Source organism: Acomys minous (genome assembly GCF_964271855.1).
Source record: "Acomys minous genome assembly, chromosome: 14".
In the NCBI taxonomy this organism is placed as follows: domain Eukaryota; kingdom Metazoa; phylum Chordata; class Mammalia; order Rodentia; family Muridae; genus Acomys; species Acomys minous.
Window position 1 is genome coordinate 21,314,086 of NC_140496.1, and position 24,915 is coordinate 21,339,000.

The following is a 24,915-nucleotide window of genomic DNA, read 5'->3' on the forward strand; positions in this document are numbered from 1 at the left end:
TGGTATTCTGAATGAAAATGGCCCCCGGAAGCTCATAGGGAGTGCCACTATTAGGAGGTGTGGCCTTGTTGGAGTGGGTGTGGCCTTGCTGGAGGAAGTGTGTCACTGGGTGTGGGCTTTGAAATTTCAGATGTTCAAGCCAGGCCAAGCGTCTGCTTCTTCCTGCTGCCTGCCAATCTGGATTTAGAACTCTCAGCTACCTCTCCAGTACCTGGCTGCCTGTGTGGGGATGCTTCCCACCGTGACAATAATAGGCTAAACCTCTGAAATGTAAGGCAGCCATAATTATATGTTTGTCTTTATACATGTGGTCATGGTGTTTCTCCACAACAGAAACCCTAAGACAGCCAGGGGCTTCTCCCGTGCCCCAGCCCCTCTCCGCGATCTGCCACTGAGTCACTGGTGACTGTCTTCTGCTACATTCCTCAGGCCCAGAAGGCAGGGTGGTACAGAGGAGATTTTTCTCTTCTGTCTCTAACTGAGGCCTGGCCCACTGAAGGTCCTGGACATCTGCAGGCACTGGCTGTCCTTTTATTTTTGTTGCCTCACAGTTCATCTCCATTGATGTCACTATCAGCTGCCTCCAAATGACTACAACCTTCCTTAGAGAAAAGCCTACATACAGAAAGACAAACGCTTATATTCAAATGTCACCTCCCTTGTGAGAGCGACCTGGTGTGATGGTGACTTGATGGTCGGCTGATAGGCTTTAGAATCACCATGGAAACAAAGTAGGCTCATTGAGGTGAGAGGAGCCACTCTACCTGTGGGTGGCACAATCTCACAGGCCAGGGCCCCAGACTGAGGAAAAACAGAGAGAGCGAGCTGAGCATCTCTATGAAGATAAGAACTGTTGTGTATTTTGAGGAGTGAGATGTCTTAGGAGAAAACTGCTTGGGTGTGTGGTAAGCTCCCAATAAAAGCTGTTGGAAAGATCATTACATGAGACACAGACATAACCTCTACATCACTGTAATAAACCTGCATTGTAGTTAATTTAATCCCATTTTAGAGATTAAATAAAACAAAAAAAAAATCATAAACCAACAACAACATCAACCCCCACTAAACTCAGAGTCTAAATCATTTACTTAAGTGAAACACGTAAGTAAGGGGTAGGCCATAGTTTCCCACTCCCAAGAGGGCTTGAAAATTTGGTTTTTTTCCCCAACATGTCAGTGGATCTCCAAAAAGTAAGAGAGACAAAAAATCTAGCAAAATCTGACACTCCATAGCTGTTGTAAGGTCTGCTTTAGCTCAATCTGCTGCATGCTGAGATCTCCCTAAGGGAATGGGAGAAGTCCAGGAAACGGGAAAGAAGTCCCTGCTCCTCAAGTTTGGTTCCGTGATCACAATGTTCAGTGACTGTTCAGCCTCGTAACGTTACAAAAGGTATGGATCCTGATGGCTCTGAGCTGAGCCACTTGGTGCCCGTGTGAGCAAGGGGGGCAACGTAAGGACTTGTCTAAGACTTCTTGGTAAATAGAAATGACTCACAGATGAGCCAGAGAATGAAGAAAAGTTCAGTCTAGTCATCCTCAAAGCTTCTTCAAATTTGTCAGCTGCACCAGAATCTTTGTAACAATTCACTAGTTGTTTTTACACAAGGGTAAGGAACTTGGAACCTGAGATTCTTTTGTTGTTGTTGTGTTTTTTGATAGACAGGGTTTCTCTGTGTAGCCCTGGCTGTCTTCAAACTCAGAGATCTGCTACCTCTGCCAAGTGCTAGATTAAAGTCATGCACTACCACTGCCAGGCAACATACAACACTTTAAGTGATTTTATGAGTTGTTTCATGGTATTGGGAATTTTCTAATTGTGATATCATATTAGCATTAACATTTTGGATTTTGGAGCATTTTGGATTTTAGAGTAGGGATGTTCAATCTGAAAGACATCTTTCAATATATATATAAAAGAAAATAGGGAAATTAAAGCAACAAATCATTATATCACTCAGATGTAGTTATTGCTATACTAGCCACCACAGCTGGGAAACAGGCCCAGCCTATATGTCCATCAAGAGATGAATGAAGAAGGGACACACGATGAGAAAGTAAATGGAAATAAAATCTTTCAAGAAAATGAGTTGAACTGAAAATTATTATTGAGGGAATATATCACCTTGAAAAAGACAAATGCTGCATGCTTTCTCTCACATGCTTTGATCAAATATTTAATTTTTATATGTGTGTCCTCACAAACACGTGTGTGCATGTTTGTATGTGTGTACAAATCATCAAACTAGAAGAAGGATTATGAAAGGTAGAAAGGACGGTCTTGGGGAGGTTAAGAAGAGGAGGAAGAAAAGAGGGAGCAACAGACGCACATGATATGAAAGTTCAAGGGGACATAGGAAAAGGAAGGGGCAGCGGGAGGAGGGGAGGATCAGGTGAGAGTGGCAGGGGCATCAGGGTAACCACAACAAAGCATGCGTGACAATCTCATAAGGAAACACATTACTTTGTGTAGTATTTTAAAATAAACAAAACTTTAAAATGAACTAAATTGAGGAGTGGGAATATGACAGGACAACCTAGGAGGACAAATGATTGATTTGTGCAGTCTCAGCAAGAGGCATAGCAGATGGAAAAGACCAATATCTCCTGACCCAAGATCCCACAAAGTTATCACAGTCTCAAGCAAACAAACTCTGGGACAGAGTCACCATAGAGCACCTCATGAACCACGGGGCCCAGCAGGAAGTTCAGGCACTGGCACAGTTCTCCCAGGTTGGCTAAGCTGCTGGCCCTGTGTGCACCGTCTGGATCTTTCGCTCCTCGCAGGAAGGTATGGATCAGAGGTTCCCGGTATTTTGAGACCATGTCCCCTGTAGAAAAAGAAAATCAAAATCCTTTAACATCCCAGCTCTTTAGTGGAGGAAGAGAGATATCACCATGGTACACCGCATGATGCCTTACACTTTCCAGTGGACATATCCGACTACTAAAAGCCATGCTCAGAGCTGGGCATGGTGGCTCATGCCTGTATTACAGCACTTGGGAGGCTACATACCCATGTATCTCTCTGCTAGGTATGCTAATGTTCTTTAGATACAAAAGTTAATCAAGTATCTCCTTTAGCTTTTAAAGGGCCCAGAGTTTAGATGGTGGGTGCAAAGAGACAAGTGCTGACAACTCTGGTCCTAGCACACCCCATGTGGGTCTGTGTCTCACTCTGCCCTGTTAACATCAACACTGACTCAGGGAGGATTCTGCCACAGTCTATGTTCAGCAGAGAAAACAGAACATACTCAGGGCTGGGGACGGAGTTCAGTGGGCAGAGTGCTTGTCCAGCGTGCCCAGCAGTGCTGGGTTGGATGCCTAGCACTGACTAAAGCTCAGTGTGGTAGAGGTCCACAGTCCCAGCATTCAGAAGAGGCAGGAAGATCAAAAATTCAATTACAAAGCAAGTTCAAGGCCAGCTGGGATACATGAGACCTTCAAAAAAGTTATCCAAAGAATAAAGAGAATAAACATGATAAAACTTAGGTTGTCTGACATTTAAGTCCTCTAATGTATCATACTTAAGATATTTACAATTAGCAAAGTGTGGTGACTCATGCCTTTAAATCAGGTGGATCTCTGTGAGTTCGAGGCCAGCCTGGCCTACAAAGCAAGTCCAGGACAGCCAGGCTATACAGAGAACCCCCATCTGGAAACAAAACAAAAGAAGGATATTTACAACTAAAAGGAATACGCACTCTTTTACTTTTCTTACAGTACTTTCCCTTTCTGGAGTGAGAAGGGCTTGCTCATTCTGTAGAGTGTAATATAGATCTAGGGTTGGGTTCTAGTGTGGCCTCTGCTCCAATTAGCTGTGCGACCTTGGGCAAATCACTTCGTTTCTTTGAGCAGAGTAGAGGTAAGCCAGAGAGACAAGACCTTTCTGACTCTTCTGGTTATAGATCTGTGGGTTGGTGAGTCATCTGGTTTAGTTAAGGGGAAGTGAGAGTTAAGAGTCCCAGGAAAGAAGAGGAGGCAATATCTGTGAGCCCTGTGCTGTGAGTTTATATAGTCAAAGCCAGTAGGCTCCCTGTCAGGAAGGAAGGCACAGGAAAAAATTTAAAAGTCTGGAAGTCCAGAAGGGACAGAAAGTACAGGTTGAAAAAGGTGAGCTTAAGAGAACCAAGTTAGTGGCTAATGCAAAGACTTAAAATAGATATGTGTTCCCGGGCATGGTGGGGCACACCTTTAATCCCAGCACTCGGGAGGCAGAGGCTGGTGGATCGCTGTGAGTTTGAGGCCAGCCTGGTCTACAATGTGAGTCCAGGACATTCAAGGCTACACAGAGAAACCCTGTCTTGAAAATAAATAAATAAGTATGTGTTAAATTAATTACTAGATTATTATTATTATTATTATTATTGATAGGGTTTCACTGTAGCTCATGTTGGTCTGGAACTCATGATGTAGCCCAGAATGGCCTCAAAGTAATGGCAATGCATTGACCTTCTTACACATGTGAGCCTTATGCTGAGCTTAGTTTATTAATTTTTGTTAATATTTAAAGCTAAAAAATTTAAAAACTCATGTGTTTGTATATATGCATGCCATGTGTGAGGCTACAGGAAGGCATCAGATCCCTGGAGCTGGAGTTACAGGTGGTTTTGAACCACCTGATGTGGGTGCTGGGAACCTACTGCAGTCTGCTGGAAGAGCAGCAGGCACTCTTAACCACAGAGCCATCTTTCTTTCCAGCAGTATCACTATTATATAATTAGGTATTAAATACATAATCATTATTATTAAGAATTGCCGGGCATGATGGCGCACACCTTTAATCCCAGCACTTGGGAGGCAGAGGCAGGAGGATCACTGTGAGTTCAAGGCCAACCTGGTCTATAAAGTGAGTCTAGGACAGCCAAAGCTACACAGAGAAACCATGTCTTGAAAAAAAACAAAAAACAAACAAAAAGAATAACATAGTCCAGGTTGGCCTCAGTCTTACAGTGTAGCAAAGACTGGCCTTGAACTCCTGATCCTTCTGCCCTCTTCCTACCAAGTGCTGACATTACAGAGATGTATCTACATTCCTGATTCCTTAACTTTTGCATGCTAGGGATCAAACTCAGAGCCTTGTGCATTCTAGGCATGTGTTCTCCCATCCCCAGCCTAATTTGTTAATTTATAAAATATTTACTAAGCATGTACTATATTACAGGTACTGTCTTAAGTACTAAGACCAATCACATTTACAGAAACAGCTCCCCCCGCCATGACACTCATGCCTAATTGAAAACAACACTGAAGGAAAAACTGACCATGTGGTACCATGGAGATGCTCTGATCAATCCATCTATCTATATCTATCTATCTATCGAAACAGAATTTCTCTGTGTAGCCCCACTGTCCAGGAACTTGTTCTATAGACCAGACTGTCCTTAAACTCAGAGATCTGCCTGCTTCTGCCTCCCAAGTGCAGGAATTAAAGGCATGTACCACCACTGCCCAGCTCGGAACAGTAATTTGGTTTCTTTTCTACTAAGAATAGAGACATCATCAATCATCATCATAAGCATAAGCATTATTATTTTATTTTATGGGTAAAGGTATTTTGCCAGCCTAGATGTCTGTGTACCATGTGTATGCAATTCCCACAGAGGCCAGAAGAAGGTGTTAAATCCCTTGGAACTGAAGCTACAGATAGCTGTGAGCCATGCTGGAAATTGAACGCAGGTCCTCTGGAAGAGCGGCTAGCACTCTTGACCAATGTGCCATCTCTCCAACCCAGAGCCAGCATTATTTCACCCAACCCAACAGTGTTCTTGGCATGACTTCCCTCTCTTACTCATTACTCGGTTCACTTACTATTCTTCACTGCTCATTTAACACTAAGGATTTGAGACAACTGATAATATATAATACTGAAATCAGGCATTATTAAAATATTTTTCCCAGATAGGGTTTCTCTGTGTAGCCCTAGATGTCCTGGACTTCCTTTGTACAGCAGACTGGCCTCGATCTCACAGAGATCTGCCTGCCTCTGCTGGGATTAAAGGCGCACGCACCACCACTACCACCTGGCTAAAATTATTTTTTGAGGCAGGGTTTCACATGGCCCAGGCTGGCCTCAAACTCCTTAAATAGTTGAGAATGACCTTGAACTTGGGATCCTCCAGCCTCTTCCTTCCAAGTGCTAGAGTTGTAGAAATGTGCTGTCACGGCCAGCTTATACAGTGATGGAGATCAAGCCCAGGGCTTTGTGCACGTTCAGCCACCTTCTACCAAGCAAGCCACATCTGCAGCCCTAAAATGAATACTGTACAGCTCTACAGTAACTGAGGACTGCAGACATACCAAGCTAAGTATAGTTATTGCAAATGAACTAAAAACTTAGTTTAGTAATTCCTAGTAGCTAAGTCAAGAAAGGAAAACATAGCTCTCATTATCCAATTAAAAAAAAAAAAAAGAAACAAAATTTACTAGAAGAGAAAAAGTGAAGGAAGGATTCTAAGGGGTGTCTCATCAGCCCAATCAGCAAATCTTTTTTTTGTTGTTGTTGGTGGTGGTGGTGGTATTTGGGAGGGGGGTAGGGTGTCCTGGTAACACTGACAAATGAACTAAAGCCTCACACATGCCAGGCAAGCATTCTACCACCGAGCCACATTCCCAGCCCTAATCCAGCAATCCGATAGCTGGGCTGGAGAGATGGCCCAGTGGTTACAAGTACGCACTGCTCTTCCAACGGGCCTGGGTTCAGGTCCCAGCACCCACACCAGGTGGCTCACAACTGCCAATAACTCCATTTCCCAGGGGTCTAATCCCTTCTTCTGGCCTCTGTGGGGACCTGCACTCATATGCACACACCTACATAAGTAAAAATAAAATTAACATATTAAAAACACAATAAACCCTAAGTAAGAATTCTAGCAGAAGCCAGCCCTATGAAGAGGAATAGAGGACAGCGGTTATTGAAAGCACATCAAAAGCTCTCAGACGCAGCCTTGAAGGAAAAGCCACCGAGGATCTGGGGAGTGAAGAAGAGTGTCTACAGAAGTCATACTCCTATCAGCTAACTATATTAACAGAACAAGTTGATATTTATGTTATATTCATAAAAATCATATGGCTGTTTTACACTTATCTTCCACCCAAGCCAAGAGCGCACTAGGTACATTAACAAAGCTATAGTGTAGCCTTTGACTTATATAAGCCCCTGCCCTTATAAGTTTCCTAATTCCTTTCAAAATGAGCCGCCATCCAAGGGCACTCTCCACCTACACCTAAGAACCAGTCGTCTCTGTGGGTGAGCACCCAAGACAGCACTGCACCCAGTCAGCTTGCTCTGGGCCACCCAACACCTTGTTCCACACACACTAGACTGGTCACACCCTTTCTCAAAATTGGTCTTACTGGGGAACTTTCTGGGGCTCTGGTTGGTGCTCACTAATTGTTTCTCTCCCTTGCTTCTACCATGCCACATGATTAGGGTCTCAAGGATGTTTGTATGTATCCAGTCTCTAGGCAGAATTCACCCGACCAAGTTTCTATGGAGGACAAAATGAATACACACAGTCTAAGGAACATAGCTTTCAGGGCTACAACTGAACATAGGTCTTCTTTTTTTGTATTGTTTTGTTTTTTCTTTTTTTCCCTGAGACAGGTTTCTCTGTGTAGCTTTAGCTGTCCCAGACTTACTTTGTAGACCAGGCTGGCCTTGAACTCACAGAGATCCATCTTCCTCTGCCTTCCTGAGTGCTGGGATTAAAGGTGTGCACCATCTAGACCCAGCTGTCCAGACTCTTTTTATCTTGACTTACAGTACATATTAGTAAAGCGGGTTCTAAATTAACTATTACTTACTTACTTACTTACTTACTTACTTACTTACTTTACTTACTTTATTTATTTATTTATTTTCAAGACAAAGTCTCTTTGAGTAACACTAGCTGTTCTGGAACTCACTCTGTAAACCAGCCTCTGCCTCCTGAGTGCTGGGATTATAATATGCATCACCGCTGTCTGGCTCCAAGTTAATTTTGTAACTAATGTTTGATTTAAAAAAAATATATAGTTAGTTAGTTAGTTAGTTAGTTAGTTAGTTAGTTAGTTAGTAATGTCCCTTAAGGAGAAGTTAACTGGACCAGGACCTTGGTACCCAGAATTACTCTTATATTTGTACATTCTTGTACTTGCACACACACATACAGATGATAAAAAAAAGCTAAGTCTTCTTTAGATACCTACCAATCTACTTAAAAAACAAAAAGTAAGGCAGGCAGTGCTGGCTGACACCTTTAATCCCAGCACTCTGAGTTCAAGGCCAGCCTGGATGAGCTTCAGGATAGCCAGGATTATATAGAGAAACCCTGTTTTGAAAAGACAAAAAACAACCACCCCCCCCAAAAAACCCCCCCACTATTTCCATTAGCAGTTTATATTCTCCAGGTTATATACTGAGTGCATTTCATATCTGTTGGCCAACTTGTTTAATAGTAAATTAAAATCTGGGTCCCTAAAATACCCACTATTATTCCTTGGAATCTACTGAAGCAACAAAACCACACCTGTCCCATCGGGAGGGGACTCTGGCTGCCGGCTCCCCCCAATTCACCTAGATGAGATGTCCCCCTTGCTTCATCTGAATCTTATTTGAGACCTTTTGTCTGGATAATGGCACACAAGTGCCTCCTGACTCAGGCAAACAGTCACTGTTCTCTTGTCTCCTTAACAATATGCCTATCTTACAGGCTTTATGAAGAATAACTTCAAATTTCCCACTCCTACATTCAGGAAGTCCTCTGCGGACAGTTGGCTACTGACTAGGAGATACCTGGGAAACTGGAGCTGGAGAGATGCCATCCTTCCTTCAGACAATTCCCAACAGCTCAGGCAGGTGAACACAGAGAAGCCTGGGTAGGTCCTGGTCAGCCATCTGTCACCGGCTAGCTCTAAGGGCTTTTACCTCATGAAATGATCGTAACACCTGGCTATCTGCAGCTCCCTTTCTGCCCTGGAAGCCAGCAATCACCTTACTGAGAAACAAACAGCTGTGTGCTCAAGGAGATTACGAAAGAATTCAAATTCGTCTGAACAACTTCATAAAAAGAGATTACTTTAGTAGGTGAAAAATTAAGCACATAGTAAAAGAAAGTGGAAAAGAGTTAACCCTGCCTTGGACTTGCCTGTCTAATAGTGTAAAATAGAAAAAACAAAAACAAAAACAAAACCCAAAACTACATGTGTTTCATATCAGTAAGTCGATAACTGCAAAAAGGAAGAAGTAATTTCCCCCTGTCTGCATTCCCATTAGTTCAGAAATCAGCAAACCACAGGCACAGTGACCCCCGCAGGGCCATGTGACATTACGGCATGTTCCTGATGACCCAAAGGAGCAAACAGGAGACATGATAAGATCTGATCTGTCACCTGCTGCTTCTGTCCTTGCTATGATAAACTGACCAGTTGCCATGTGTACCAGAGTCAACAGATTGTGATTCTGTCAAGGTCACAAGAAAATCAGCCCAACACAGCACATCTTACAGGCAGGATTTCCTCTGTCAAAGCCATTTAGAAATGAAACAATTTAAATACAATTAACTTTTGATGGAACTCATCATTTAAAAACAATCATGGGTAAATTTGGATCTATTAACAATCATTTTTCTGAGTTCATTCTCCTTTCCTTTCCACAGAGCTGCTAATAAACCTGAGGATTGTGTAGCACACGTAGGTGCGGGGCTGGCAAGACGCCAGTGAGACAAAGCTGTGTGCACCTGAAGGCATTTTAGCTGCAAAGGGCCAGTATGCCTTGTTTAAACAACTAAGATTTTGAGGTAGGTTAAAAAAAAAAAAAAAAGTAATAGCAAGCGGGCATGGTGGCATACGCATTTAATTCCAGCACTCGGGAGGCAGAAGCAGGTGGATCACTGTGAGTTCGAGACCAGCCAGGACAGCTAAGGCTACACAGAGAAACCCTGTCTCAAAAAACCAGAAGAAAAAAAAAGTTATAGCCTTGTGTCACAAGTCACAAAAGTAAACTTGAAAAGAGGTTGCTCCTGGGTCACCAGCTACTTTCAAAAGCTGACTCCGTTCCCAGGCAGAGGGCTCTTTCTCTGGCCACAGGGACATTTACTTGGCTCACCATTAAGAACTGCAGGAACTTCCGTTCTAAAACAAAGGGCATGAACGTGGCCAACTGACTGCTCCACGGCTCTGACATTTCAAGGTCCTTATAATCCTCATATTTCTTTGTTTAGCTTATAAGGCATGAGCAAGAGAGCGGCAGTGCTTAACGTCTTGAAAACGGCAGTGAACAGCGGGCAATGGGAAAGAGGGCCTTTAGTTCACAGCAGACAGCGTTCCCACTGAACAGCCCCGGTGAAGGACCCGACTCGTTCTGGGCGCAAGATGACAAGATTCCTCACCTCTTCTTTCTTATTCTCAAAAGTATTCATTACCCCTCCCTTCCTTCTTAGTTACAAGGCTGCACACTCCTGATTTCCTAACCAGAAGAGGAAACTGGCAAATGGCCCCTGAAAGCTGGTGAAGCCACGAACGGATGCTCGGGGAGGGCACTGCAGAGATGCCTGCTAGAGCCACCCTCTGTCTTGATGGGGCTTGTCAGGCGGGCAGGTCACAGTAGTCACAGGGCAGGAATGCTGGGTAGTCCCTGGATGGAGTGCCCCTGATGGTGTCTACATGTCAGGACCTACTCTTCTCCCTACGGCTTTTTCATTTGTCCCGTCATCCTCTTTCGTAAAGTAATATGACCCAGAGGTGACCCTGAACCACAGCAAGTCAGTTAAGATTTCTAGGCTCTTTCCTGACTTTGGTTCGCTGCACCTCGTTGCCTCATCACATAGACCCCCAAAGCAAGAATGACTCAGATGCCAACTGTATGCATACTGTGACATGTTTCAGGGAGACCACGGCAGGATCTCTGTGACACAAGGTATAAACCACAAGCAGTTAAAATAGGTAGGAGCGATGCAGCCTGGACAGGACTGTTGTTGGTATCAGTAATCTATCAAGAATGTTTCAACGGCACTGAGAAAACTTCTTATCTCCAAATATTTCTTTAAAAACTACTTTAATTATGTGTACATGAGCACATCTGCACACATGTATGCAGTTGCCTATGGAGTCACGAGTTGCTGGAAATGAAGTTACAGGTGGTGTGAGCTGCCTGACATGGACGCTGGGAGCTCAGACCTCTGGGAGAGTGGTTCACACTCTTTATGGCTAAGCCGTCTCTCCAGCCCCTTCCACATATTTCTACTAGTGAGGTGGCTGAGTGGTTAAAGCAATGGACTGGCAAATAGCTCATTATTAACTACACTGCTTCAGATTCTAGCTAATCATTCAAATGCTACTCCTTTTGGGTTAGACAGCCCACTATTTAAGCGCGCAAAATAACCCTACAATAACACAACAGGACACCGTTACCTACACACTTATAGATGCTTTAAGTGTTGTGTTTAAGACAGGGTCTCAAAAATCTCCATATAGCTCAGGATGGCCTTGAACTTCTGATGCTCCTGCCTCCACCTCCAGAGTGCTGGGATGACAGAGACTTGCACCATCAAACCCAGCTGAAGTACTGCTGGGGATGGACCCCAGGCACCGTGCACATGAGGCAAACTCCACCTACTGCACTGTATCCCTCAGCCCAGTAAATCTTAATCCACCTCCCACTTGCTTTTTATAAGCTTTGGAAGAATGAGAGTTGAAGATAGAACAGCTTTTGAAAACTGATTACTTTCTTATCTATTTGTTTTTCAGTACAGGGTTTCTCTGTGTAGCCTTGGCTGTCCTAGACTCACTTTGTAGACCAGGCTGGCCTCACACTCACAGAGATCTGCCTGCCTCTGCCTCCTGAGTGCTGGGATTAAAGGTGTGCGCCACCACAGCGGCCAGAAAAGTTTTAATGGGAGAGAGCAGAAAGAAGACAAGAGGTCCTGAGCGAGTGACTGAGGTCCTAACTCACACTTGAACTTACAAACCTGTTTTCTTGTCATCTCTTCAGAGAGCAGTGATGAGCAAATAAGGACCAGAGATAAATATCTCACTGACAGAGCCAAACAATGGACAGGAAATTCTTTGTATCAGTGGGTTCTTGCCCAGCGTGCTACAGCCATGTAGGTTTCAACAGGAGGGGCCCAGAATGCTGCAGTTACGTATTAACGAATTAGTTATTCTATCCGGACAGCTCACTGACCCCCAGATGGGCTTCAATCTGCACAAAGTCACTGTGCCGACAAGTCAAACAGATCTGGTCCCCTAAAAAAGTGGCCGCAGGTACTAACAGACTCCAGAAACTGTCTTCAAGAGTTGAATTTAAAATCCAGAAATGTGATCACAAGAAGGAAAAGTCTGGCTTATAGAAAGTCATTTCAAAAGATAAAAGAGGATACAAAATCTAGACTTAAATGAAGAATTTTTTGCACTCTGTGATTACAAAAGTATTAAAACTATTCAGATGATTTAATGAATTTAATTTGCTACATAAATGTTCAAACTCATTCAAGCATGCTAGGAGTTATGAGCTTCTTCTTCTTCTTCTTCCTCCTCCTCCTCCTCCTCCTCCTCCTCCTCCTCCTCCTCCTCCTCCTCCTCCTCCTTCTTCTTCTTCTTCTTCTTCTTCTTCTTCCAAGACAGGGTTTCTCTGTGTAGCCTTGGCTATCCTGGACTCACTTTGTAGACCAGGCTGGCCTTGAACTCACAGAGATCTACCTGCCTCTGCTTCCCTAGTGCTGGGATTAAAGATGTGCACCACCACGCCCGATTTGTTATTGAGCTTCTTAATACCATATGTGTGTTACATATATGCATGCACAGACACACTCACCTGAATGTGCATGTGTGTATGTGCATGTGTACTCACCTGAATGTGGATGTGTAGGTACACTCCCCTGGGTGTGCATGTGTACATGTGCACTCACCTGGGTGTGCAAGTATATGCGTGGAGGAACACTCATGTGAGTGTGCATATGCAGGTACACTCAATAAGTATATGTGTGTGCATGCGAGGGAACACTCACCTGAGTGTGTATGTGCAGAGACTAGAAGTTGATATCAAGTATCTCCTTTTTTCCCCCCCTTTGGTTTTTCGAGTCAGGGTTTCTCTGTGTATCCTTGGCTGTCCTGGACTCACTCTGTAGACCAGGCTGGCCTCTAATTCACAGCAATCTACATGCCTCTGCCTCCCGAGTGCTGGGATTAAAGGTGTGCACCACCACGCCCGGCTCAAGTGTCTCCTTCTATTGCTCTGCACACACCCCTCCAGTGCAAGGTCTACAGATACAGGCCTTACCTGGTTTTTACATAAGTACTGGGGATCCAAACTCAAATCCTCATGTTTGGAAGAATTTTACAACTGAATCCCAGGCCCCGGATTTATCACACTGACAAGTACAAATTAGGAAGTCTGTGGCCTAAGAATAATTTTATGCTTAAATTATTAACATGGGGACTGGAAAGATGATTCAGCAGTTAAGAGAATTGGCTGCCCTTCCAGAGGACCCAGTTCTGTTCTCAGCAACCACAATGTGGCTCACGACTATCCGTAACTACAGTTTTGGGGATCTGGTGCCCTCTTTTGCCTATGCAGGCAAGAAAAGTACTACAAGAAAAAAAAGTAATATTTTATTCCTAGAGAAATACTGTCTTTTAATCAGATTTCTGGTTTAGTCCTTTGCAATTTAAAAAGCCAAAATAAATGCAAAAGTCTATTTCAAAACTTGCAAAAAGAAGAGTGAATTGAGTGCCTAGCTGTTCCACATTCTCTCACATATACAACGAAGCAAGTCTAAATTGGAATAAGAGAGTAAGCTGGGAAAAAAGTATGAGAATACCAACAACAAAAAATAACAGAGCACAGTGGGGAGACATGCAATACAATTAGCTGTTAGCTTTAAAGAAGGATTTGCCTTGCCAATGGCATCTGGTACCTTCCAGCCAGTGACTCCTGTCGCTGGTCATTTTTAGAAAAGAACTGCAATTCCTACTTAACGTCTTTTTAAAGACATCAAATTATAAAAGGTAAGGGTTCCGCTCCTGAATGTAGGAGATAAAGCTTTATATGGGAAAGACAAACTAAAACCTAAGACAGGAATAACTTAGAAAGATGAGTAACTGTTGGAAAGCAAACAGCGAAGGGTTGCCATAGCAGCACACTGTGAGCTCGGGCAGTGGTGCCCTAAAGGTCAGCAGCCTTTCTGTGGATGCCTCTGACTTTGCTCACTTTCAGTTGCTACTACTCAGCTTTGAAGCCACAGAAAATATGTAAATGAATGAGACTGTTTTCGTGAAGCTTTATTTGTGGACACTGCAATCTGCACTGAACATAATTACAAAATGATGACACAAAAGATTCTTCTCTCTCTCCTCAACTATTTAAAATTGAGAAATTCATTCTTTTTTTTTTTTTTTTTTTTTTTTTTTTAAGTTTTTCGAGACAGGGTTTCTCTGTGTAGCTTTGGCTGTCCTGGACTCACTTCGTAGACCAGGCTGGCCTCAAACTCACACAATCCACCTGCCTCTGCCTCCCGAGTGCTGAGATTAAAGGTGTGCGCCACTACCGCCCGGCTGAGAAATTCATTCTTAATTTATAAAAAGCATAAAAGTGGGCAGTGACCTATGTTTGGCTTAAGAGTCACAATCTGTGGAACTCTACCATTCCCACTCTTAAAGCCCCACCTCTGATGAACGGTGACAATAAAATATAGATTCATAAATACCCTAAGAACACACAACTAGGGCTGGAGAGATGGCGCAGAGGTTAAGAGCACGAGCTGAGTTTAATTCCCAGCAACCACAGGGTAACTCACAACCATCTATAATGAGATCTAGTGCTCTTCTGGTGGGCCAGCATACATGCAGGCAGAATACTGTACACAGAAATAAGTAAATAAATCTTTCTAAAAAATTAACAGAAGTCAGGCTTTGTGGCTTTGCCTTTTGGGAGGCAGAGGCATCTGGACCTCTGTGAGTTCAATGCTAGCCTCTTCCACATATTGAGTTCCAGAACAGCTGGAGTTACATAGTGAGATCCTGTTCTTCCACCCCAGCCCCCAAAAAGAAAACAATGATTTATGTCCTCTGAATGCTCTTAACCTCTGAGCCATCTCTCCAGCCCGAGGTGTGTGTTCTTATGGTATTTATGAACCCATTTTCTTTTTCTTTTTATTTTTTTTTTGGTCACGGTTCATCAGAAGTGGGCTTTATGTGTGGGAATGGTAGAGTTCCACAGATTGTGGCTCTTAAGCCAAACAGATCATTGCCCATTTTTATACTTTTTAAAAGGCCAAGGGCAGGCTCTTTCTAGTCTAATCTGAGTTTCTGATCAGTGTGGCTCTGAGGAAGTCACTCATTCTTGGAACCTGTCACCTTCCAGAACTAATAACAATCAAAGCCAACTATAGGCCAGTTCAAGAGTTACGGGAAGGTGCACAGTTCAAACATGCAGCCCAGCAACTGACGTGGCCTAGTGCAGCTTGTGCTCCAGGGCAGGACAGGCTAATCACACACTTCACAGTGATTGAGGGCTGCTTGCTGGGAGAATGAGGAAAGATGAGGTGCTCAAACAGAAACAAGACCATATGCCACAGTTACCTACCCTGACCATGGAAGACGCTGGTTCTGAGCACTTTACATGTGTGATCTGGCTTAACTTTCTAAGAGCCCACTCAGGTAGTTGCTGAAATTACCACTAATGTACACACAAGGAACAGGGGCTATGTAACTTGTCGACACCACTTTATGGTAAGAGCCAAGAAAGAAACTCAAGGGATCGTGGCACGGAGGTCACGATGCACACCCCAATAAAGGCAAAATGCACCAAACACTAAGTCCACATACATCAAATTCTTATTCTGTGCCCAGTGGCTGTCCTGTCCACGTAGGTACCTGAAATTCCCACTACCAGAGTTAATACAGGGTAAATACATCTCTGTAATGGCACTCCTGTGTCAGTAGGGTCATATACACCATTCCACTTGAGACTCTGTTTACTTCTTTGGTATTTTGAAATAAAGTATCTCTCTGTGTAGCCCTGGCTGTTCTAGACTCATTTTGTAGACCAGGCTGGCCTCAAACTCACAGAAATCAGGCTGCCTCTGCCTCTGTCTCCCGAGTGCTGGGATTAAAGGTGTGCACCACCACGCTTGGCTCATTTGAGTCTTTCAACATCCTCTGAGAACAACAGTTATTAGAGGAATGATAATTCTGTATCCACTAGATATTGGACAAAAAGATAGCAGTCTCTCAGCTCTTCCCCTGAAGTACTATCATAGCTATTTTTTAAAAATCATTTTCAACACATAGCTCTAGTCAAATCCTGTGCTCTTTGTGCCAGAAAATACCATTGCAACCTCCCAGCTATCTATCTGCCTCCAAGCTCTCTCTCTTTTTTTTTTAAATTAACTTATTCAGATTACATCTAAATTGTTATCCTATCACCTGTATCCTCCTGTTCCTCCCTCCCTCCCTCCCGCTTTCACCCTATTTCCCTCCCTTAGGTCTATGACCGAGGGGGACCAATTTCCCTACTATATGGTCATAGGCTATCAAGTCTCATTTGGTAGCCTGCTTATTCTTTCTTTGAGTGCTACCAGACCTCCCCACCAAGGGGAGGTGGTCAAATATGGGGCACCAGAGTTCATGTCAGAGTCAGTCCCCACTCTCCACATAACTGTGGAGAACGTTCTGTCCATTGGCTAGATAAGAGTAGGGGTTGGATGTTTACTATTGTATTGTCCTTGGTTAGTACAATAGTTTGAGCAGACCACGCTGGGCCCCGATCCACCCATCACGATGTTCTTCCTGTAGGTTTCTAGGACCCTCTGGGTCCTTCTATTTCTCCATCTCCTATATTTCTCTTACCTAGAGTCCCAGTAGGATGTCCTCACATCTATCCCAATCTCCTGGTAAGTGAAGACTTTCATGGGACATGCCTTTTGGGCTAGAGCCCAATTATAAGTGAGTATATACCATGTCAGTCTTTCTGCTTCTGGGTTAACTTTCCTTTTTTTTTTTTTTAACTTTCCTTTTTTTTTTAAAAGACACTCTTCAAGCCCCTGCCAACCACACCTAAATTTCTTTCCTCATATTGTTTCCCAAATGCCCATCACATCAAGTCTAAATTATCTTGCTCGACTTTCAAGATCTTCTGTAGCATGGCTCCATGCTCTCCACCTAGCCTTATACTCCCAAGCTACCCATCACTATTTGCTAAATTAAGACAAAACTGATGATTAAAAATAATAAAACAAGCTAGGTGCAGTAGTGCATGCCTCTAATCCCAGCACTTAGGGAGGCAGAAGCAGGTGGATCAAGGTGAGTTTGTGGCCATCCTGGTTTACAAAGCAAGACCAGGGCAGCCAGGGATACACAGAGAAACTCTGTCTGGAACAACAACAACAACAACAACAACAACAACAACAACAATAAATGGGCTGAAGAGATGGCTCAATAATTAAGGGCATATACTGCTCATATAGAGGACCTGAGCCTGGTTCCTAGCACACACGTTGTGTGCTCTCATAGCCTTTTGTAATTTTAGGGAAACTGATGCCTTCTTCTGGCCTTTGAGGGAACCTGCACTCACATGTGCACATATCCCACATACATATACACACAATTAAAATAAATATAAATGTTTTTTTGAAAAGAATAATGAGTCTGAGCTACATACTAAGTTCAAGGCCATCCTAGGCTACATAAGATCTTGTTTAAAAAAGAAAAGGTGGCAAGTGAGGGAGGAAATCACCAATGTTTACCTCTAGTTTTCACATACACGTGTGGATGTACCTGCTAGTTACTTTTTCCCCCCTTGTGACAAGGCTTCTCTGTCTCTGACAGGGTTTCAGCTGTGTGGATATACCAGCATGCACACGTGTGTGTCTGTACACCCACAGTAACACCACAATCATATACACAAAATCATCCATACAGACACCCAACACAAACATACAATAGACCACACACACTAACTATAAGAAGCAAAGGATGAGGGCTGGAGAGACGACTCAGAGGTTAAGATCCTGTCTGCTCTTCTAGAGGTCCTGAGTTCAACTCCCAGCAACCACACAGTGGCTCACAACCGTCTATAATGAGATTTACTGCTTGCTTTTGGTGTGCAGGTGCACATAAAGGCAAAGCACTGTATACATAATAAATAAATAAATCTTTTTTAAAAATCCCTGAGCAATCAGGGATCTTAAAAAAAAAAAAAAGCAAAGGATGATAAAACAAAGCTGAAGTCTTTGGTCCAACAGACTAAAAAAAATTGTCATCAGCAAAATGAATTAAACTGAAACTGGTTCTGTCTTCAGTTCTACAGCTCAGCTTCTTTGACCACAGCCTTAGGAGAGGCAAGGCACTCAGCAAAACCTTGCCTGGACACCTACTCTACAGAAACTGGGACATAATATTTTGTCATTTTAATTGACCGTGTTTCCAGGTAATTTGTGTTGCAATAATAGATGATTAAAATAGAAGAAAAGAGAAATAGAAGATAGAAACCAAGAGCCAAAAAATGACTGGAGAAATTGATGAGATTGAAAAACTAGCTCAGCTGGGCGTGGTGGCCTATAATCCCAGGACTTGGGAGGCAGAGGCAGGTGGATAGCTGTGAGTTCAATGCTAACCTGGCCTACAAAGCAAGTCCAGGACAGCCAAGGCTACACAGAGAAACCCTGTCTCAGAAAACAAAACAGAAGAAGAAGAAGAAGAAGAAGAAGAAGAAGAAGAAGAAGAAGAAGAAGAAGAAGAAGAAGAAGAAGAAGAAGAAGAAGAAGAAGAAAATCTGATAGTCCTATGTGTACAAGAGAGATTTCAAAACTTTCAGCTGGGTACAGTGGCTCCCACCTGTGATCCCAGAACTGAGAGGCTGAGGCAGCATGGGCTGCATGGAGAACTTTAGACCAGCCTGTGCTTCAGAGTGATATCCCGCTTCAATAAAAAACAAAAATCATCATCAACAAAAACTCACACATAGTGAGAGCTACCGAATGCCTTCATAAGTAAATTCTATAAATTATTTAGAAATAAACAATGAATTCTATTCAAAACCTTTTTTGTTTGTTTGTCTGTTTGTTTTTGTTTTTCAAGACAGGATTTCTCTGTGTAACAGAGTCCTGGCTGTCCTGGACTCACTCATAGACCAGGCTGGCTTCATAGATCTGCCTGTCTCTGCCTCCCGAGTACTAGAATTAAAGGCGTGTGCCACCATGTCCTGGACTCAAAAGCTTTTTTAAAAAATAGAGCAGAGGCTAATTTGTAAATCATTTTGAAGACAGAATTGCCCTAAAACAAACCCAAAACAAGGATATAAGGAAACCATACCCACCCACTCCCAATATCTGAGACTATACACTATAGGCCTTTCACAAAAAAAGGCACAAATGTGTAACAAAATACGATCAGACAAACTAGTAGTATACTACACTATGCAAGGTTTAATCAAGGAACACAGTGGCTTAGGATTAGAAAATCAATCATGAAAGTAATTTAGGCAATAGAAACAGAGTTTGAAAAATCATGATTAATCTTATTCCACATTAATTTAAAAAAAAATCAAAAACAAAACTCAGTGCCAGGTACAACTGTAATATCTACAAACCTACCATTCAGGAGGCCAAGACAGGAAGATTATGAGGTTAAGGCCAATCAAGGCTATATTAGCAAGATGTGTTTTTATTTTTATTTTTTAAAAAGTATAACAAATGTAAAGCTAGCTGGGCAAACTACCGGATTAGATTCCCATGACATTCTGTGTGTAAATGACAGTGCAGCTTTAAATCAGCTCTGCAGAGGCAGGTACCTCGGAGCTGGGCATGCAGCTAAGCAGTAGACCACTTGCTTAGGAGACAAGAGGCATTGGGTTCAACAAACACAGTACTGCAGAAGCAACAATCAACTCCTTAACAGAATTTAAATGTAAACCTATCTACTTGTGCATGTGCACACATGTGCATGCCACCACACATATGTGGCAGTCATGCACCTACCATGTAAATCCTGAGACTCGGAGGCAAGCACTGAGCCTTCTCACTAGCCCATCACAACAACAAACTTCTAAAGGTGATTTATTTCACCTTCCTCTGACTAGTCATACAGGTCCTGTAATAACAGAACACATTAATGCTGGAGTGCACTTTTTTTAACTGGGAAAAATATTCAGGACCTCCATAAACTAAGCAAGCACTCTCCCACTGGGCCATATCACTAGGCCAAATTATATCTATTATTTTCTTTCTTTCTTTCTTTCTTTTTTTTGAGACGGGGTCTCCCCTTTTTGAGATGGGGTCTCCCCTTTTTGAGATGAGGTCTTCCCTTGTAGCTCTATCTGGCCTGAAACTTCCTCTGTAGACCAGGCTAGCCTCAAACTCACAGACACCCACCTGCCTCTGCCTCTCAAGTGCTGGGATTAAAGCTATGTCACTATGCCCATCTTGGTTTGTTTATTGTTGTTATTGTTGTTATTGTTTTAGACAAGCCCTGGCTATCTGGAACTCGTTACATTGACCAGGCAGACCTCCAAGTCAGAGATCTGCCTGCCTTATGTTCCCACTGCTGGGATTAAAGGTGTGTGCTACCATGCCCAGCTTTGTATTTCTTGAAACAAGAAAGTTTTACTCTTTGCAAGCAAAGCAAATGACAAAATAACTTTCACTTTGGAAAGAGGTCACAAATTTAGTTGAATCTGGTATGGATTATAACACATTATCCTGTAAAATATTATGTCGCTATTGGATAGTTATTACCGTCGTCTTAATTACCAGGCTAGCCCAACTGGAACTTATCACAGCATGTTAGACAAATCCAATTACAGCTGTCACTCGGTATCTGTGAGGGACTGGTTTCAGGATCTGCTGGCGGATTCAAAATCTGCATGAGAGAAAGTCCCTCATAAAAACCTACGCATAGCTTCCTAGATACTTCAGTCATCTCTAGATTGCTTATAATATCTAGTGTACTGTAAGCGCTATACACATAGCTTTTCTACTTTATTGCTGGGGGATAATTTTAAGAAAAAAATTTGTACACATGTTTAGTGCACACAATTTTTAAAAGAATATTTTCAGTTTATGGCTGGTTGAATTAACAGAAACTGAGCATGTGGATATTAAGTCTGACTATGTTCATTTTCCTTTGTTTTCTATAATTGGCTGGACGATGGGTTGTCAGAGCAGGATCTGAGCCTTGAGTACTCTAGTCTCCGGACAGATTATAGGTTTTCTAAAATCAGATTATGGGCTTTATCCTGGAGCTGGATGGGGTGGGGGTGGGGGGGAGACGTGGATCCTGAGTTGCTCATCACTTGAATGAAGTTTGAGGGGCAAAGTGATTGCTAGCCCTAAACATAAATTCCAAGCCTGCAGCATAGAGAAGGGTTGACAGGGAGTTTTGCAAGTTTCAACAGTTAGAAATACACCCTAAAGCCCAGACCCACCCTTTTTCTGGAATACAGAGTATGTTGAGAGAAGGCACTGTTTTGCCTCAGGATTCTTGGAAATTCCACCTGCTGTGGCATATGCCAACAAAGATCCATGATTGACTCCTCTGCCCCATCCTCATTCAAATCCAGATTCTGATGTGTCCTACAGGCAAACTCCAGAGGAAACAGCGTGACCAAGGCCTTCCACTCTCCTCTTCAGAAGCCTTTGACACTGCAAACGGGAACCTGTCTAAGCTTGCTGATTATAAGACTACATACTCCCTCTAAAAATAATTAAGACGTGCTGTTCTTTCTGCTTTACAGCAATGCCATCAGATTGCAGCTTCTCTGGAAGAGGCTCCCACTGAGTCACACATCCCATGTTTCCTGGTTCATTGTGCAGCAAAGGCACACACAGTTGGAGACAAATGGCTAGGTTTGGAAATTTATTTATTTATTTATTTATTTATTTTGTTTTTTGAGACAGGGTTTCTCTGTATTGCCTTGGCTGTTCTGGACTCTCTTTGTAGACCAGGCTGGCCTCAGGGTTTGGAAATATAATGTGAAGCCATCAAAGAATTTTTCTCTGGGAGACACTGACAGTCTCACTCATTGCTATCAAGATGCATATTTCTTTCTTTCTCTTTGGTTTTTTTGAGACAGGGTTTCTCTGTGTAGCCTTGACTGTCCTGGACTCGCTTTGTAGACTAGGCTGGCCTTGAACTCACAGAAATCCACCTGCCTCTGCCTCCCAAGTGCTGGGATTAAAGGCGTGCACCACCACTACCTGGCTAAGGTGCGTATCTCGGAAGGAAAACATTGCCCTAAAACTGAAGAGTTTTAAAAGCACACATGTACTCTCACCTAATCATTTCTCCCCCAGGGGCCATTTCTGAGAAAGGAATCAAAGGTTCACCAAAGGGAGTGAACAGAAAAACCAGCAGCATTCTCCTTATAATCAGAAAGAAACTGGAACAGCCTAATTAGAGAATATCTCCCTAAAAGATAACTAAATAAAACCACAGACCATTCAGGTCATTGGTTATAATACAATTGTTACTCACTGCATTTTCAGGAAGGCATTTAATAATATGAAAGGTACTCATGAGGGGCTTGGAGAGATGGCTAAGTGGTTAAGAGCACTGACTGCTCTTCCAGAGGACCCTGGCTCAATTCCCAGCACCCATATGGCAGCTCGCAGCTGTCTGTGACCCCAGTTCCAGGGCATCTGATGTCCTTTTCTGAATTCTGCAGGCACTACATGCACACACTGCACAGACACATATGTAGGCAAAATACCCGCACACATAAAAATAATTAATTAATTAGTTAGTTAGTTAATTAATTAAAAGAAAAGGGAAGGAAGGTACTCACAAACTGGGCATGGTAGTGTACATTTGAACTGAGAAGGGGAGAGCTTGAGTCCAAAAGTTCAAGGTTAGCCCTGACAACACTGCAAGGCCCATTATAAAGAAAACAAAAGAGAATGAGAGAAAGCAAGCCAGAAAGGAATGGAGAAAGAAAGAAAACAGGTTGCAGTGATGACTGAGAAGGTAAAAGCACTAGGGAGCTTCATGCTGAAGGAAGAGAACGGTCTCACGCTGTCCTCCGACCTACAGACGCGCGCGCGCGCGCACACACACACACACATACACACACACACACAGAAAACCCCACATATACATACATAGACACATACACGTGTTCACACAGAGAAACACACATATGCATACATACACATACACACACAGAGAAACACACATAATCACACAAACACACATACAGATACATACACATCATACACAGAGAAACACATAAATACACAAACACAGACACACACATACGGACACATACACATGCACACACAGAGAAACACACATAATTACACAAGTACAGACACACACAGATACACATATGGACACATACACATGCACACACAGAGAAACACATAAACACACAAACACAAACACACACATACACACATATGGACACATACACAGAGAAACACACACACAAAGATAGAGAGAGATACCCCACAGAATAAATAAATAAACTTAAAAAAGAAAAGAACTCATGAATAATGCTAGATAAAAACAGGAATATACATGTAAATAGAATTCTGAGAAATAAAAATCTGACCTGAAGGTTGGCGCTGTAGCTCAGTGGTACAGCCCACACACACAAGCACTAGGCCCAGTCCTCAGCATTGATCAGTAAATTGTAATCCAAGGGTGATTACTGATAGTAGGAAAATGATGGATGAAAGCTTTCTTTTAAATACTTTCAAATATTTTTTAAAAGATGGTCTGAAATGACCATGTGTTACTATATAGTTGAGAGATGAGAAAGGTCTATTTATTCATCTTAAAATAAAATAATAAATTAGTCTGAGCTTCAGCCTTTAGCTTTGACCACATTAGTGTTCCTAAATTATATTAGTATAAAGGCTTATGGAATTGAACCACACCCATGCTGACTGGATTACACTTGGCAGGGTGCACATGCACATGTGTGTGTGTGTGTGTGTGTGTGTCTGTCTGTCTGTCTGTCTGTCTGTCTATGACTGTGCTTGTGTGTCTCTGTAGGTATGTGTCTTATGTGTCTATGTATATTCAGGTGACTTAAAAGGAGCCACATCTAAATAAAAGACCACTCCAGGATGCTAAATGTGACTCCTTGGTCAAGTGCGTGCGTAAGGTCCTGAGTTCAAACCCTAGCATCAAAACTCAACCAAACGAATTTTAAAGACAAAATAACAACAACAACAACAACAACAACAATAATCAACTTTTATATCCACCTATTCCTTAAAATGTTTGCAAGGGTCATGAAGTGAAATGTCCTCTAAACACAGGGAGTAGTTAGTAGTTCAACTTGTGGCCGTAAAGGTAGAAGGAGGACAAAGAGGCTAAAGCATAGATAGAGCTCCTTCAGAGGCGGCCATGGGCTCTAAGGGCAGGTAGCCGAGAGCTAGCCTTTCAACAGCCTCAGTGGTTGGGCCCTTGCCTGGAACGCACGAGGCCACCGGTTTGAATCTCAACAACCCACATCAAAAGGAGAAAGACAGCTAGTTTGGTTGGTAGGAAGTAGATGAAGCTACCTGTATAATAAATCCCCAACTGTAAGAGAACTTGTAGATGTTTTATAGAAATGAGGGAACAATTTTTGAAAATGTTTATTTTTACAATTAGGTTTCTATGTGTGTGAGGGCTGTGTGGTTGTATGTGCACATCACAGCGCAGGTGCTTGTGGAGCCAGAGCTGGATTTACAGGTACTAAGTCAGCCGCTTGATAATGGGTGCCAGGAGTCGAACTCAGGTCCCTGGGGAGAGCAGCACGTGCTTTTATCTGATACGCCATTTATTCCTCCAGCCTCCAGGGATGAATAAGTTTTTATGAATGAGTAATTAAGCCTAAAAGCCAGAAATCCAACTTAGATTGTGAGACAAGTTGGCAGTTACTTGGGGCACTGGAAAGACTCCCTAGGTTGAGGAACAGACAGTTTGGGGCTTGTCATTCCTACACAGATGT

The 24,915-nt window shown here is 42.8% G+C and overlaps 1 protein-coding gene across 1 annotated transcript in view; it reads right to left on the bottom strand.

The window, feature by feature from the left end:
* TANGO6 (transport and golgi organization 6 homolog) overlaps positions 1-24,915 on the bottom strand; it is a 160,965-nt gene that overhangs the window by 38,842 nt on the left and 97,208 nt on the right. Inside the window, exon 16 of the mRNA XM_084757334.1 lies at positions 2,679-2,830. Within this exon, the coding sequence (XP_084613460.1) occupies positions 2,679-2,830 (152 nt within the window). The remainder of the gene's footprint in view (positions 1-2,678; positions 2,831-24,915) is intronic.